The 17,900-nt window shown below is 42.7% G+C and overlaps 1 protein-coding gene across 1 annotated transcript; it reads left to right on the top strand.

Moving 5' to 3' along the window:
• The first annotated feature begins 4,557 nt into the window (after nucleotides 1-4,557).
• LOC117496088 (leucine-rich repeat-containing protein 52-like) lies at nucleotides 4,558-17,423 on the top strand. Its single transcript, XM_034147777.1, has 2 exons — nucleotides 4,558-5,769; nucleotides 16,954-17,423. Exons 1-2 carry the CDS (start codon nucleotides 5,121-5,123, stop codon nucleotides 17,277-17,279), a joined length of 975 nt encoding a protein of 324 aa, XP_034003668.1. The 5' UTR covers nucleotides 4,558-5,120; the 3' UTR covers nucleotides 17,280-17,423.
• The last annotated feature ends 477 nt before the right edge of the window (nucleotides 17,424-17,900 follow it).

Raw genomic sequence — 17,900 nt, 5'->3', positions numbered from 1 at the left:
AGACACAGAGGACATGCCCGCCATTAATTATCAAAGATTGACAAAGCAGTAGAGTGTTTTTTTGGTCCAGTGTGTTTCAGTAAGTTGGCCCTATAGCATCATTTATTGGCTTCAACTGGACACATTAACACTCTGCCAATAAACATTTTGGGCATGGCACACTCACAGTAAGATGATGCCAGCCACACAGTGAGTCCCCTCCTATCCTGCAGGGGTCAGCCTTGTATCAGAAGGTTGATTGGAGGATTGTTTCCTCTCTCCTGTTGCTCTTTGCTTTCTAGTGCTCATTTCATATAACTTTAGATTGTTGCAGGCTGGTTCCCACTGTGATAGTGACAAACTAAAGACATTTATATTAACATGTACTCCTGCATTGACTTTTTCACTTACAACATTCTCTGCAACATTTAGATTATTGTATTTTCTTTTGACATGTATATTGTTACATCTGCATTACTTGCACATTGGTCTTGCAAGATGCACAATTGTATTCTGTTTCTTCGTGCACTATTTTATTGTGTTTTAAATTTGTTTTATTGTTTTATGTTTTATATTCATTTATGATGCATTGTTGGAGGAGCCTGGGACTTAAGATTTTAATTTCCATAACTACACTCTAGCTACTGGGCATGTGACAGTAAAGCCTTTGAATATTTGAATCTTTGAAACTTGCACCTATACCCTTTTCCCAAAGAAATGTTGTCCCATCAGAGGCAGGAGGCCGAGTTGTTTGTAGACCTCCGTAGACAGGCCTCCGGTCGCAGACTCATCCGAGCCCAGGGCTGAGTTCGGGCCTGGTGATGGGGCACGAGGCCGGGCATGAGTCAGAGGGAGTGAGTGGGGTCCTGTTACTGGAGCTGTCTGTCAAGAGCGAGTTAGCACTGTGCTCTGCTCGGGGCCAGTGCACTCTATTTGATCGTTGTGTCTGACTTTTTATTAAGATGCTTTATGGCTGGATTGCTTTATTGCACCATACACAATAGCTACAGCATAGTTTTGGCAATTCAAATCTGGCAATGCAGCATACAATACACTTAGCATAACAAGGAAATACATAAAATAGTGCAAGAAATTATTGCAATAGACATAAGTAAGATGTGGAAAAATATTGATAGAAACATAAAAGATAGAATAAGATAAGACAGAATGTAAAACTAAATATAGTACGGTAGAATAAATACTGTATTCTGTAACTTTCAGATAGATATACTGTAAAACTAACACACGTAGTTCTCTGTTTTCAGCTTAGTCTAGATTCATGGTTTTTTGCTCTACTGTATACACATAAAAAATAAACATCCCTCAGGCCGGGCTGTTTTAAACCCATGTAACGAGGTAATTTACTTATGAAACCATGGAAGAAAACAACAGTTGTGCAACACTGCTATTTTTGTTCTCATGTGTTTGTATTGGTGTATGAGTGTCTGTAGTTGGAGGATTAGTGATGGAGATAAGAGAAAATGTTTGTTTTAGGGGATGCAAATGTGTTTATCACGTGAGCACATTAACGTCAATAAACAATAGTTTTTCTCTGTGCCATACATCTTGAGTAATGTCCGAATCTAGTAACACTTTAAACTACCCAGCAATGTTAAAAGTTATTAAATCAGATCATCCTTTACCAGCTGCAACATTAAATAGATTGTAAGGAATCAAAGATGTATATAAAAAAATTATATAATAAGTTTCATTCTAAAATGTTCCAGGCTGCATAATGAGTATTTTAGTTGTTTCCTTAGTTTGATGCTAATACTTTTGTACTTACATTAACATTTAAATGCAAGGCTTTTGCTTGTAGAAAAGTAATCCCAAACTTAATTGGACCAATTTCCTGTCAGTTTTCTTTATAGCAACACTGAAGCCTTATAGGCAAAAATAAAAACAAACAGACCAGCCACTATAAAGGCAGTCTGGGTGACTGATAGAGGATCATAATCTTGGTTCAATTACATTAAAATGATGGAGTTGGTCGGATGGAGTCAGACTTACGGCCTGAAAGACAGTCGAGCAAGAGGGGAGAAGATTTACGACCAAGCTGAGCCACAGTGAGGAAGGGAAAGGAAAGAGAAGCCATAGCTATGGAAGGAGAGAAAGGGACAGAGAAAACTTGAACATGTCATTATTAGGTATAGGAATGGCGTATTTGATGTAATTGGTGTGAAGCAAAGGTGACGGACACCTGATGGCAGGTTGCTCTTTCCCTTAGGTTGGGGATCAGACTGGCTGTCTTTCAGTTGACAGCCGACACTGCATACACCCTTATTAAAAAATAAAGACATAGCCCACACACACACACGATCATGAGTCACAAAGGCAGGGAACATCCATGCAGAGATGTATAACACCCAGGTACCACACAAACGTATAACTCAAGGCCTCCAAATAGCATGTCACTGTGACACAACTGTATAAACTTACACACGTATACACATGGATACACACAACAGCATGTCTGGAAGATGACACCGTTGGGAGCAGAGAGAGAGGAAAGTTACATTAATGATTCTGATCTGAGGCAAGTATCTGCGAACACGATCTAGCAGGGCCATTTAGACGCCAAACCCATGACAGAGGGAGCAGGCGGGCAAGCAGAAAGGGACACTGATCAAATGGGCTCATTTTCCTCCAGGCTGCTCTGTACTCGGTGGATCTTTCCTTCAATAATCATGTATCAGACTGAAGATATCCTCGCCTTGTATAAGCTGTACAGATGCCGTCAGTATCAAAGTGCTAATGTCAATCAACATGTTGTCCATTCCCTCTGTCCAACGATTTTGCTATGAATAGTTTAACATTTCCCATCTATCTTTAGGTTCCATATTTTTAGCTTAAACTGTGAAAAAAAGGTAAAGAATTCTGACGTGGCAATAACGTTTTTAGACTAAACTCTGTTTATGAAGCCAAACCACATTAAATTGTGTCCACTCTTCACCGTTTTAATGTAATTACTAGTCGAGGCATTTTCCTTCTCAGATTTTTTCATTGGAAAACACAAAGAGGTGAAAAGTAAATTACATTTTGTGAGGTAGAATTTTAGCTTTTTTTTATAATTTCTTCCCCCAATTATCCTTAAACAACCCCTTGAATTATTCTCTAACATCAAAGAGACGAGTCCAGATCGGAAACCATACTTTAAAGGAATAGTTTTACATCTCGGGAAATTACATGAAAATAAAATATGGTGGTCACATAATCCTCCATAAAGCAGCATTTGGTGTAATTTGATTGGGGTTTTTGTACGTTTGATTGGGGTTTTGTAATGAAATAAACCTGGTATAACGTGTTAATTTGTGAGCTCTAGCTGCTGTATTTATAAAAGGATAAAATAGAGGAAGCCAAAAAACATATTCCACAGTATGTCTGTCCTTAATATCTTAATGTTATAACTTCTTAGAAAAAACAGGAAAAAGTGGTTTAATTGGTCTTAATTATGCTTTTGAAAGATGGATGACCTCAGTTTGACCCTTAAAGAGAGCAGGCTTTTAATGCATCTATATTGTATTCAACTGTTACATGGTAATATATTATCAGTAATAAGGCTATTTTTGCAAGAATATTTAGTTCTCTTTAAATAATAATCATGATCATTCATATTTCTGATAATCATAGAAACACAATGGCATGGAAAATCTAGGGTTGGGATGGCAACTTCTTTATGCATCTGCCAACTCTATTCAAAATCTAACTTGAACTGCTTTTCTTGATCACATTGATTGACAAAGTGATGAGATGTTGGCAGCAAAAACAGAGGTAGACATCAACATCCCATCAGCGTCCAATGTTCAGACAAAAAATGTGGACAGCTGATTGCGGGACTTCTCAAATAAAAAATTGTAGAATGCCAAAATAATTAATTAATAAGCACACACACAATCCAATTTGAATGCCTTATCTTGTCAACAAGCCACTGGGGGACAGAATGAGGAGAAATTAGCCACTGGACCACATGAGATAAGGCTTGTTAAATCTGTGTATGGCTAAGAGGCTGCTGCTCTTACACACAAACTCATACACACACACACACACACACACACACACACACACACACACACACACACACACACACACAAACCAGATAAAGACAGTAACATGTAAGGAATGGACTATGTGTTGTAGAAAGTATTTTACACAGACTTGAACAGTATACTTCACTCATTATATTTCAATTAGAAGCCATGTAATCAGATATAATGAGATGTGATGTAATTATAAAATGTATATCCTCTTTTATATCATATATTAAGGTTGATTGACCTGCTTTGGCCACACCATTCGTGCAAATAAAGCTTTTGGGTTTCTCTGCACTCTTTTCTTCAGTTTTTCTCAAGAAAGTAACACATGGTGACGTCACCATTGCAATAACACCGTTCGCACAACTCAATACATGTGCAATACAAACACCAAGTAGTTCTGTGTGTGTGCAGAGCTGCAGTGTGTGTGGATGGAGAGGCAGAGAGGGAGGGCAGAGCGAGAGAGTCTCACACCGCGCAGCACAGCCTCACACACAGAGCTCTGCGCGCAGAGGGAGGACGCGCTTTCCATCGCGCTCCTGGAGGGAAAAAAAGCGACTTCTCTGCTGGACAGCGTGTACAAAACACCCTCACACACTCACACCATCACAGTCAAGGACATATGTGAGCCAGGAGATTTTTCAGCGTGGAGTCTACATCCAGGATTCAGGAATTTTTGCCCATGTCAAGTCAATTGTTTGGAAACTAAATAAACAATGCACTCTACTGGTGACAACCGTGACAACTAATTCCCCAACATGAGTCACCGACGGGGTGATCGTCAACTCTCATCGGTTCTGTGGTCTTCTCAGGAGGGACAAAGTCCGGTAAGCTGCGCGATTCTCACCCAGGGAGCGATAAGCGTCTCTCGGTCACCTTCTGAAATGATGTCTTGTGGCGACGTGCGAGGCGCGCCAGAGTGCGTGTGAGTGACTGACCGATAGTCTGGATATAAACAGCAGCCAGGCTTTCAGGCAGCGACAGCCAGGCACCCAGAGCAGCCATCTCGCCTCTCGCTCAGCTCCTCAGACCCATGCAGGATGCCCGGAGAGCGCCGGGGAGTCCTGGTCCAGCTCTGCCGGAGTTCATGACGCTCTGGGCGGCCTCGTCATGCGTCTCTTGCCCGAGCCCAGCGCCCAGTCCCTCCGGCTCCTCTTCCTCTTTATCTTCGTGATGGGGGTGACCCCTTCCCCGGCTCTCACAGCCGGCTGCCCCGATAGATGCGTGTGCGACGACCAGCTGGTGGTCCAGTGCGCCGGGCAGGAGCTCACCCAGTTCCCCAATGACCTGCCCCTGGCCACCCGGCAGCTCATCATCTCCAACAACCGCATTGGGGAACTCCCGGCGCTGCAGCTCAACTACCTGTCCGATCTGGTCTATTTGGACTGCAGCAACAACTCTCTAACAGAGATCTCCGAGTCCACCTTCGGGAATTTGCGGAAACTCGCCTACCTGGACTTGTCGTTCAACACCCTGCTGCAAATCGAGGACCGGACTTTCGGGCCCCTGGCGTCTCTGGTGATGCTGCGGCTGACGGATAACCCGTGTTTGGGGGAGATCCACCCGGATGCCTTCTCGGAGAACATGGCTCTGCAGGTGCTGGACGTGAGCCGGAACAACCTGACGGCCCTGAACATCAGCAGCCTGATCGCCCTGCCTGCTCTGAGGTCTCTGGGGCTCAGCGGAAACCCCTGGAGCTGCGACTGTGACACGGAGGACCTCTGCCTGTGGGTGCAGATAGAGGGCTTCAAGTTCCAAGGTGAGGATGGATGGAGGGAGCGAGAAGTCAAAACATATTGTCAATCCCAACACATCCACACAAGGGCATTGAGGGTGAACTTATCAAAAAAAGATGATTTACTTTTTAATTTTTAATGACCATTAAGGACTGGCAGTGACTGCCAAGAATAGTAAAAAAGAAACTCCTCTCTGCATGCTTTGCCAAAATGTGTCCTGTAAGCTGATGCCTGTCCCTGTTCAGGTGGCAGCAGTCTGACCTCCTGCAGGTGGTCTCTTGGTAGTTTGGCTCGGTTTTCTTGCCAGTAAACAAACCGTTTCTCTGTATAGACTTTGTGCCAGAGACGCTTCAAGGTTATCATTTGTTACTGTCACATCATCTCATTTAGATAATTTGATTATGGGCGCTTGGTCAATTTAGGCCCTGATGGTGGGCCACTTATTGCACTATTGCTCTCCCTTTATATGCACACACACTTCCATGTGCACTTCCCAGAGTCAGATGCAGACATATACACACAAACAAACTCCAGAGTTAATGGTTTAACCTCAGAGCCAGAGCAATCTGAAGATTTCATTCCCCTGCTCCCTACTGCAATACAATCCCTTCAAACTGCCCTTCACGTCTCAATAATGTCGGAGGTTTACACCAATAAATCAGTTGTGTTACTTGTGTTACTTGGAAAGCATCCCTTTAACAGCAGGGAATTTAATTAAGTGTCCCAAGAAATCACCAACAATCGGCCTCTCAGCTCGGATGATCTTTGATGGTAAATGTTAATTGAGCTTAGTCCTAAGCAGGTGAGGTTTGTTTTTTGTACAATGTGTCCCTGCTTATAATAGCTGTCGATACACCCCATCGATCTTACTGCAATGTCTTTCAGGATCCTGAAGGCAGAAATAATGCTGAGAGGAGAATTGTGTCCTTTTGTACCTGTTTTATTACTGGCTAGGCCCTCGTATCCACACACACACACACACACACACACACACACACACACACACACACACACACACACACACACACACACACACACACACACACACACACACACACACACACACAAATATAAACAGCATGTGCATGTGCGCTCTGGTGCCTCCACCGTCTTGTGCTTTGCCCTTTCAGTCCAGATGGTTAATGATGGTGCTCAAAAAAGCTGGACTCCTATGCTCCCATTAGGACAACGTACGTGTGTGTGTATGTGTGGGTATGTGTGTGTGTGCGAGTGACTCATTCCAGTTAAGTGTGTGTGAGTCAGTGTGTGATCTATAGGTTAAGGGAGACCCTGAGGCTGGGGCCTGTGGGAAATGGATGAGATTAAAAGACAAGACACAAGGGGCTTAAGAGGAAGGCCACTTAAATGCAGCAGCTCCCCAAAGTTGTGATCCACCTAAACTTTTCAAACCTCAGTGAAGTATGCTCAGAAACTGGTACACACACATTCACTCACACTTACTGTGGGCACTCTGCTCTGCTATTCATCCCACCAAAGCCCGGTCCTTACACAAACATATTTCTGCCAAAAACATCAGAACAATATTTTGAGAGAAGGGCTTTTGAATCGTAAGTGACACAACACTCCCACAGTTGAGTTTTTTTTTTTCCGCCTTCCCCTGGTTAGAGTCCAAGCGAATATCTACACAATCACAGCATGTATTTGCCATCACACTACCCTATAAAGTTTCAAATGTGACCAGGGGAGTTTGATCTTTAATCTATCAGGAACACACACCACTGTAACACACACTTCATCTCTTGATTCACCAAGCACATATCGATATGGCACTATAAACAAACCAGGAACCAGGTTAACAGAGTGAATGGGGTGTGTGTGTGTGTGTGTGTGCGTGCGTGCGTGCGTGCGTGCGTGCGTGCGTGCGTGCGTGCGTGCGTGCGTGCGTGCGTGTGTAGTGATCGGGAGTGTCCTGCGATCTAACAGCAGGGATGTGAGTCTAATGTACAGAGAATCCAGACATTTAGAATGTTCAGTCTGAGTTGCGATCAGTGTCTCGATATATATCTTATAACTTATGACAGCAATCTACCAAATAAGAATTTGAAAACAATTTCACAATTTGAACCTTCAGATAATCATCACCTACATTTGCAGTTTTCCTTGGCTTTACAGAACTTTATAATGAGTTACAACTCATTTTTTACCTGTCGAAGGTGCAACTCAAGATGCTCATAGAGCTGTTTTCGGCTTCAGCAGACGCTGTTTACAGGGATGAAGCTCTCAAAATGAACCTGCTGAGCCCCAAAAAAGCAGAAAGAAACAAATTAAGAGACTAGGTGGTGAACATAGGAGCATTTGCCAGCTAAATAAAAAAGACAAAAAAGTTTCCTCAGGAGTTTGTGAAAAACAAAAAGCTAAAACCTAAAGATTGCTTTGAATCTGCTGCACACTTTGTATTCAGGCAAACGTTTTTACAAGGCCATGATAAACCTAATCCAATATTTTAAGCTTGAGTTCTGCACCCAAATGGCGACAAAAAATAACAACAATGCAGGTTTACTTATTTATAAAAGAGAAATAAAATAATAAATATTGATATATGTCAGTAGTTTGTTCTAGATTACCATGACCGAATCCTTTGACACAGCCTTTTAAATAATTTAGCTTTTTTGCACTTTGCAGTTGATTTGGATAAAGATGATTTGGTTTCTTTGGAGTTTTGTTACGTAACTCTCTCATGTGGCTTGGAAAAAAAGTCAAAATGCCACTTAATCAGAGACAAGGGCTCCTTGAAGATAATGGCTACTGGTTGGCAGTCAGCCTGATGTGACCCTGCCTTGTTTATTGTGATGACAGTACAGTAGATTTACAATTTTACATTTCTTTTGTCTAAACTCTGTAAAAACTCAGATATTCCTGTCCTGAACACCTTCAAATATTCTCCATCACCTGTCTATACTCCGGGAATTTACCCAACTCTTTGTCGTAAAAGGAATTCAGCTTGTCGAAGGACCTGCCGTACTCACTGCAGGTCGCTTTTGACAAGTACCTGAATTACGAACACAGGATGTAAGGGGCTTGTCCTGGGCTAGCAGAGTCGCTGGTGTTATGGCTCCAGTTTTTGGGGAACGTTTTTCTGGCTGCCCGTCTGTGCCCTGGACAGCTCACACACCGGAGGCAAAGAGCCAAGGCAGAGGGGACGCACCGGGCAGCTGTTAAATATTCATAATAAGAGAAAGAGAACCAGAGGTCTGCAGGTTCAGAGACAGGAGGAATGACAGGTTTTTACACCGATTGAACTTGATTTATCTTAATGAAAGTGAATTTTAGATGTCTTCAGAGAGGAGATGAGAAGGCTGAAATAACGTGACAAAAGAATAGATGACAAAAAAAAATGAGATAAGTCAGAGAGAATTGAAAATGTGGGCAAACAGAAAAAGATGGACTTAGATACAGAGAGGAAGGAGAAAAAACAGGGTACAAAGGAATTGGTCTGTGCCCCAGATCTGTCACTCAAATTCATTAAAACATTCATTATGACAAGGAGGCATCGATTTAATTTAATACAGGTAGATGATACATTATTTATCAGCTGGAACTATTCCTCAGACCCATCTGGTGTGGGGAAGCATATCGAATTCAGCTGGCCTACTTGTACTGTAGTGCAGGCTGTGTATGTTTGTATGTCTCTGTGCATTTCGCGGTGCGAGCTCGAAGATTGATGGGATGCCTGTGTGGGTGTGTTTGAGATGTGATCACCTGAGGCACAGAGGGGAGAAAGCTCAGGTGTGTGTGAGTTTGAGTGCACGAGACTGAGTGTGTGTGTGTGTGTGTGTGTGTGTGTGTGTGTGTGTGTGTGTGTGTGTGTGTGTGTGTGTGTGTGTGTGTGTGTGTGTCCAACCAATATGGGATCCAAGAGAATACAATTAGAAAAGAGAGCGGAGAGTGCGAAGATGCCAGAGCAAAACTGAGAGAAAACGTAAAGACGTAGAAGAAGAAGGGAATGGAGTGATAAGGGCTGAAGGGAGAATGCGTGCTAAACGTGCCAGAGAGGGAATGAAGAGTGTGAGGTGATAAAGACTGATAAGAGAAATGATAAAGGAATGAGAAAAGAGAGAGCTGTTGCTATCTGACCTTCACTTCACTCTCATGTGACTCTTCACTCATCCTCTGCCAGAGGAAGAAGGGATCGTATGGAGAAATGATGGAAAGAAGGATGGTGGTAATCTGACTAATGCCATATTTGAGAGGAGAGGAATCAGAAGGCGTGCGTTATTCAGCCCTAGTGGATGTGATGGAGAGAAGGTCAGCTATTCTTAGTCTTCGCCAACCCCTGTATGATGCGTTTAGCTGGCTAAACGGCCAAGTACTTGAGCTTCATTTTGAAAGGAGGGGCTTTAAAAGTCATACATCTTATATCACAGGCTCCTTTCAAGCAGTCGTCATTTAAATATGTTTGAGTTTATGTCCATTTTATACTGTTACAATTGTTTCAGCATTACATTTAAGTGTCTTCATCTCATATTTCTATTACAAAATGTTGACTAATGCACTTGGTGCGTATAGAAAGCGGACCCTGTGAACTTTGTCAGGTGTCATATTCCTCACATGAATCAACAGCATCTCTTTACTAAAACCACAGGCTGTAAAAACGAATCAAAAGGGAGGGCAAGTCTTTAAAACATGATGCAATATTCATATTGATTATTAACAGAAATGTCTTAAAAATGAGATCAATATACAATATGTCAAAACTCATATTAATCTAAATAGGGAAGACCAGCCCATGTCTCATATCCTCAGTAAAAACTTGAAGAAAAACACATTTCCACTTCTCATATACATTTATCACATTACTGTTACATGCTACATTGGTGCAGACGTTAAGACCAGAATCAGCGCTGCATTGCATCTGCACAACACAAGGAAGTGCTTATTATACTGAGAGACAAGATATTACAACTATAGAAAGTAATGACAATGGCTTATTCATTTTTTGATATATCTTTTGCTGCAACTATGGCAAGGCAAACTGTAGAAACACAAAATGTTGTTAATCTAAATTAAGTTAGATTTAATTAAGATTAACTCAATGTAGCTCCTTGTTTATAGGGTTGCCAATATATTGAAATGTAACCTCAGTATATTGATTCAAATCGTAGCCTTATTAATTAATTATACCTATTTTCAGAAGCGTCCTCCACTTGGAGGTCAGAGGTCAAGGTCAGCTACCGAGCGCCTGCAGGAGCGATGATGAGCCCCTGTGTCGGCAGCCTCCGACTCCCCCCCCCCCCTACATGAGACCACAGCCACACTGATTACCATATGCATCGGCATAATTAATCTGCTTATAAATAGCTCTATTCCCAGTTCACAGGACAGGCTCTCTGCCTCGCAGGTTAATACCTCACAGCTCTGATCATCAGTATACGTGTGTAATGTGAACATACTGTGTACATGCAGGCATGAGCGTTAAATGCAAACAATGAACCAGATTTGAACTCCTGCGTACCCCATGAATGTTTTTACATTCACAGTGTAGTCCGAAAAGCCTGAAAATTATTGTTATTCAGCCGCTCAGTGCTTTTTTAAGTATCATGTGGCAGTGTCGGAGGAATAAGGAGGGAAGTTCATAAAAGAGTGCGCGATGTCTTCAGCCCTGAATGGTAAACAGTCCTGATGGTGATGAGCCCTGCTCTCTGTCAGTGTGTCAGTGCTGAGCTTGGAAAGCCTCCGGCTGATGATTTGATACAGAGACCGCATCGCACCGCTGCGGTGGCAGCGACTCAGAGATTCACTCAGACACAAATGTATGCACACACACATAAACACCTACATTTGGGCTCACTGGATTGCGTTCTCTTTTAGATAAAGAAGAAAAACATTTAGGTCCCAATTCACATTTTAATGGAACGCTCTGCTTGTGTGTAATGCCTGAGTGCTTGTCCCTTGTGTGGCCCTAAATAAGTTAAGTGTGTTTATGCCTCTGATATCTGCACTTCATTTCCTAGTACTATTTGTGTCCTAATAGCCTCTGGGCTGTGGTGTGTCACACAGCTGCAGGGCTTTGTGTCCGGCCTCCTGCTTTTCGTCACGGGCCACATAGTGTCGCACTGACCACAACCCTGGGAATATTACAATACACAGTGTTACCACGCACAACAGAAGCTCAATGGGTGACAGCACAAGGAGAACAGATAGATAAACACACGCTCTGCATCCTGCTGTTGTACGAGAAAGCAGGGACTAGACAACTTCCCCAACTAGAGTCTGACAGTGAATAAGCGAAGGCCAAGAGAAGATTATTGTTGCCAAAGACCAAAGACCTATCTGATCATGAGAGGGCAGAGTGGTTGCCATCCTGTATCAATCTTATGCTGCAGCATTTTCTGGCCAGTGCTTGTTCAAGGTATATTGAAACTGCAGTGCAGCATGCATGCAAAAAAGTGTGAATTCTTCAATGCTGCAGCCACTGTCCTGAAACTGCTTGAATTATATTGCACATTGTAGCTAAACTGCGGTAACAAAGAGAACACACACACACACACACACACACACACACACACACACACACACACACACACACACACACACACACACACACACACACACACACACACACACACACACATTTTTATCTCTGTCTTCCACTCGCTCTCTGAGTTTCTGACTCGACACAGTCTCTTGAAAATGTCTTTCAGTTTAGTTTCTGAGGCACTCAACTTATTCTAATTTGGTATTTATAAAATCATATTATACTGTAAGTGCTGCATATGCAGGAAGTTTATGACTGTTTTAATTCTCTGTAAGCATACTGAATAAGTGCCAAGGCAAGTTGAAATAGGGGCACATTTTAGCTGGAGTTGGCCGGCACTGGCATACACTCTCGTATAGGAACGCAGTAGATCAGTCGGATGTGTCTTGGCTTGGGTTCCTGAGGGTCACCGGGGTAAATCTCAGAGTGGAACAAGTACAGTGTGGACTGGTACCTATGGAGGGACTAGTTTCCCTCTGGTGCATTACTGAGATGCCTCTGAGCAAGGAACCAGATCCCCAAAATGTATAAAATGTATAAATTCTAGGGTGGCCAAAAAGTCTTAATATTGGGCAGGACATGTACTAAGACTGTTTCATAGAAATGACACTGGGTTAAAATCCAATCTGCGGACCCTTGTTGCATGTCGTCCTCTCTATCTATCCTCCCTCCAGCTATCTGTCTCTTAATAAAGCAAAAAAGCCCAAAAAATCATCTTAATGTAAATATCAATAAACTATGATTCGTTCAGATTAGATTCCTCCATCACTCTTTAAAGAACATTTAAAACATAGATTTTCAATGTTAAATTAATAAACAATAAATGTATAAATGTGTTTCTCTCATACACACTCCCCCCCTGCCTAAAACACCTCCATTGGACTCCATTGTTTACCTCCGTAACATAATGACATCACTATGTAACACTTGCGCTTCTATTGGCTAGCACTCCAACACATTGTACGTGATAGGCTAAGGGGTGGGACATCTCTAAGAGGTTGACCAATCCCAACAGAGCCAGTCAGCTAACCAATTAGAGCAGACTAGGCTCTGGTTTATCTGGACTCCTTAAATAGGCAGTTTGGTTCATTTCAAGCTGTGTAAAGGCAAAACAAATATTCTTCAAGAGAAATTGTCTTGAGGACAAGCTGGGTAACAACATTAAGGTGAGAAAGAGAGACCGGGTTTACTTGTCTTAGGCATTTTTATCACAGTTGTTTTAGATATGTCAGAGGAGGCTAGACAGCAGTAACATGCAGCCAACAACTGTGGACATAGTCTGAATTGTCGCAAGGTGCAGGGAACATTGATTGAGGAGAAAGAGGTGAGATCCAAACACCCCGAGGGACCTGTGTGTGTTTGTACAGTCACTGAATGTAGCTCACTGCTCCAGCATAGAGAAGAAAAACCCTCACACCTGTCCTGAGGCCAGCTTGGCCGGGTAATGAGAGCGAACGGATCAGCTATCCAGCGCAGACCTTCACAGATGGTAACAGACAGTGACAGAGGGACAGAGCTGATGGGGATGCAGAGAGGGAAAAATAGAAAATAAATAGAGAGAACCATCAGAGAAATAAAAAGAGAGAGGCGTGAGCAGGTTCATTATAATGCTTTGCAATCCACTTGCAAGACAACAATGCACCTGAACACAACATCAAAATATCTAATACAAATATACTAAAAGTTTAACAATCAAACAAACACCATTAAAAGAACAAAAACTTGTGCAGCGTATTTTCTTTTGAAAAGGCGGAGAACAACCCTTTAATGAAGCCAGGTAATGCTTCTGGTTTGGAGACCCAGCTGGGGAGATGTTGGCAGTGATTCATGAAGCCACTCACCGGTACTTTTGATTACTTGTTTCCATAAAGGAGAAGCAGAAGATTGTTTACAAATTAGATGTAGAGAGGCACCTGCTCAATTTCTACAAGAGTCATCATCATCACCAGTGTTGGAATAAGAACTACTACATATATTTGACTTTAGTAAAAGTAGCAATACTACAGTTTAGAGACTCTGTTACAAGTTAAACTCCTGCATTCAATACATTACATCATAATGTACTTAAAATATGTAATAATAGTTAGTTACTTTATAGTTTTCTAATCTATGATATAATATTCTGTATCATAATCAGAGATGTATTCATGTGTTTATTACTAATATTAACTTTTAACACTACATTGTAATTATGATTATACTTCACAATGTATTAGTGGATTTAAATTTCGTAAGATCTTATCTGAAAACTAAATAAAAGTACATTTTTGACTCCAAAAGTAGCATGAAAATGGAAAATACTCAAGTAAGTACCTAAAAAATTGTACTTTAGTGCAGTACTTTAGTAAATGTACTTCCAACACTGATTGTCACTCATGAGTCCCAATTGAGAGGCTTAACCACGGAATGATAATAGGCATGTGTCATTTATTAGGTTCTTTATCTTGGTGACCACTCGGCAGCATGCAGCCACCACTTTTAGTATTTTCCATAATTATTGATGATTTCATGCAGGATCATCTTTTGTTCCCTTTTACTTGGGGAACTGCGCTGAAGTACAGAAAGAAAGAAACAGTGGCGCAGAAGATAATAGAAAGTGGCAGATTGGGGAAGCCGCTGCACGTTGTTCCTCGTACTGAGGGGCGGTTCAATCTGGGCTAAGGTTCATCCTCAGTTTATCTGTTTCTTCTGAATAACTGCCCATTAATCCGAGCGCATCACAATCACTAATCCCCATAACGACCTCCATAATGTTCCTAATTGCTAACTTACTAACCTAATACCCACCTGCTATCTGTGCCTGGACAGGGAAAGACGGATGCACGCACTAAAGCAGATCACATGATCCTCTCGCTGTAATTCTGTCGACAGTATGCTCATTTACTTCTACCGGCATTAGTACACACACCATCACGTCACAAACCATCACAGCGACAGCATCAGAACATCTTGTCTCCTTAAATCTGAGACAAAGCCCCCCGGTGAGACAATCGTTAAGTCGGTATTGATTTAAAACCTTATCAAACCCCTGCAGATGTTGTGGACGTTTTTCCACGACAGGCTTGTAAAGACCTTGGGGAAAACAACAGGTTGGCTTAATTAGTATTTTTGAACCCTTGCATACATACAGCTGAATAATCTGTCTCAGGGTTATCATGGGGTAACAGTCGATGTAAGCTCAATTTGTGATGAAGGATATTTGGATAAGGTTTAAATTACATTTGTGCTATGTACAGATTCCTTGGTTTTATTATAATGTCACAATTAGCCTCAGCTTTTGCCTTTAACCGCTCACAAAGCCTTGGCAAGTAGTCGGAGAAGTATAGATCATATCTGACTAGTCTCCTCATCCTCTTCTCATCGCTCAGTTCTATGTTCAGACCTTTGGCTTTATTGGTAGATCAGTGCAGTTTAATTAACATTGTTAACGGCCATTATCCATCAGCGGACATGACCGCAGCCAGATACTGTCTTCTTCCTTTCTTTTCCCTCCTCTCTCATCGTCTGAGGACAGCCTCACTGAATCTGTCTCTTTTTGAAATGCGTGTGGACGCAAATGTGGCCAAATTGGTCCTCCTTTGACATCCTTCCAATCTGTCTTTTCCTGTGTCTGCCATCTCTCTTTTACTCCCCTCTTTTCAGTCCTATCTCTCTTTCCGCTCTTTCATCTCTCTTGCTGTGCCCAGCTTGAAAAAGACTTCTCTTCTTGGGTAGTGCAAGTACAATTAGGCATGCATGGAGGGCGGGAGTGTGGGAAATAGCTGGTAACGAGAGATGAAGTCAGATGAACTGATAGAAAACAGCGCTGCAGACTGTATGCTGCTCTCCTCTTATCTCTGATCACACTACATACAGAGCCCGCTTCTGTTTTCTTTTGAACACTTTGCATTCACGCTTTTTAATATATGGGAGGGCACTGTTTATGCTAATGCTGCAAAGTCACAGAAAACACGCAGCAGGCCACAATAAGTGCGGATGACTAAATCCTGACCAGCTTCTGCAGCCACCCGTGACCTTAGAGGTCTCTGTGGCGAATCATAAAACAGCATAAATAAACATTTAACAGCATTCAAACAGCTTGTAGTATTTCTGCCTCCCCTTGTGGTCCAAAGTCACTCATTATCATATTCCTCATTATGAACGGCAGATGTTTTGTGAGAGAAAACACTCTCCTTATCTCCCCACTGCTGCAGAGTGATTTGTTAGTGTATAATGATGTGCATGAGGGGGTGGGAGGGTTGGTGTGCCAGAGCCTTGCAGTCAAGTCTAGTCACCTAACTGTGCATGTGTGGGAGAGTGTGTGTGCAGCATAATAATGATGCCCTAGACACCAAAGACCTACATTACCCAGAGGAAATCTATAGTGTCTCTCGGGATCATTTATCACAAAGGTTATCACTGCATTGTTAACGTGTGTGTGTGTGTGTGTGTGTGTGTGTGTGTGTGTGTGTGTGTGTGTGTGTGTGTGTGTGTGTGTGTGTGTGTGTGTGTGTGTGTGTGTGTTCTGGCTTCTTTTTGTTGCGCACCTTTTCCTCTAGAGTAATTACCTTTTTTCTCCCTTGTCTCTCCTGATATTCTGCCCTTCATCTTCAACATATATACTGATTACTCTCTGCCACTGCTCTCTTTTATACTACATATTTCATCATTAATCTCTTCTCTATTTTTTCCTCTCTTTTATCTCCCTGCCCTCCCTCCTCTTCACCTACAGATGAAGGCCAGACGGTTTGCCACAGTCCCCCAGAGCTGGCGGGCCAGCGTTTGGCGGAGGTCGGCATGCAGCTGCGGGCAGACTGCCACCAAGGCCTGGGCTACTGGGACTACCTATTCTTCATCGCCATCGGCTTCGTCATCTTCTCCGCCGGCACGGTGTCGGCCTGGGTGATGGGCGTGCTCATGGTGCTGTACGAGCGCTACAGCAAGAGGAAGAGCGAGGAGCTGGACAGCGATGACGAGGATGACAGGGGAGGGATGGGCGGAGGAGGAGGAGGGAACCAGGGGAATGGGGATCTGAGCAAGCCTAACATGCAGGTGTGACAGACTGATGTCTAACAACATGAGGGGAGAAAAGACAGAGAGGAAGAACGGGAAGTGATGAGAGGACGCTGAGAGCAAAATAAACCCAGATCTGACTGTCTCTCTTTGTTACAGATTTAGATAATGCAACATGCTCTTCACCATATTGGACAGAAAGTGTGTGTGTGTGTGTGTGTGTGTGTGTGTGTGTGTGTGTGTGTGTGTGTGTGTGTGTGTGTGTGTGTGTGTGTGTGTGTGTGTGTGTGTGTGTGTGTGTGTGTGTGTGTGTGTGTGTGTGTGTGTGTGAGAGACAGCTGGAGACAGCAATAAGGATGACTATGCCTTCACTTCAGGAGTGCAGAATGACCTCTGAGATTATTGAGAGCAATAACCCCTGTACACACACACACACACACACACACACACACACGCACACACGCACGCACGCATGCATGCACACACACACACACACACACACACACACACACACACACACACACACACTGCCTATATCAGCACAGATTCTCCACGGAGATGCTGGTTTTTGTGAGTGGGCGGATGTAACCTCTCTTGAGTAACATTCTGTAAATGATGATTATAAAAAGACATGAGCCACACACACAAACACACATGTATTGGGGG

Source organism: Trematomus bernacchii, unplaced genomic scaffold (assembly GCF_902827165.1).
Source record: "Trematomus bernacchii unplaced genomic scaffold, fTreBer1.1, whole genome shotgun sequence".
In the NCBI taxonomy this organism is placed as follows: Eukaryota; Metazoa; Chordata; class Actinopteri; order Perciformes; family Nototheniidae; genus Trematomus; species Trematomus bernacchii.
Note: the sequence above shows the minus strand (reverse complement) of the source record. Positions and strands in the feature narration are given on the sequence as shown.

Coding starts and splice junctions, on each gene's coding strand:
- LOC117496088 (XM_034147777.1), top strand. CDS start 5,121: ATGCGTCTCTTGCCCGAGCCCAGCGCCCAGTCCCTCCGGCTCCTCTTC. Junction 5,770..16,953: donor AGAGGGCTTCAAGTTCCAAG/GTGAGGATGGAT, acceptor CTTCACCTACAG/ATGAAGGCCAGACGGTTTGC.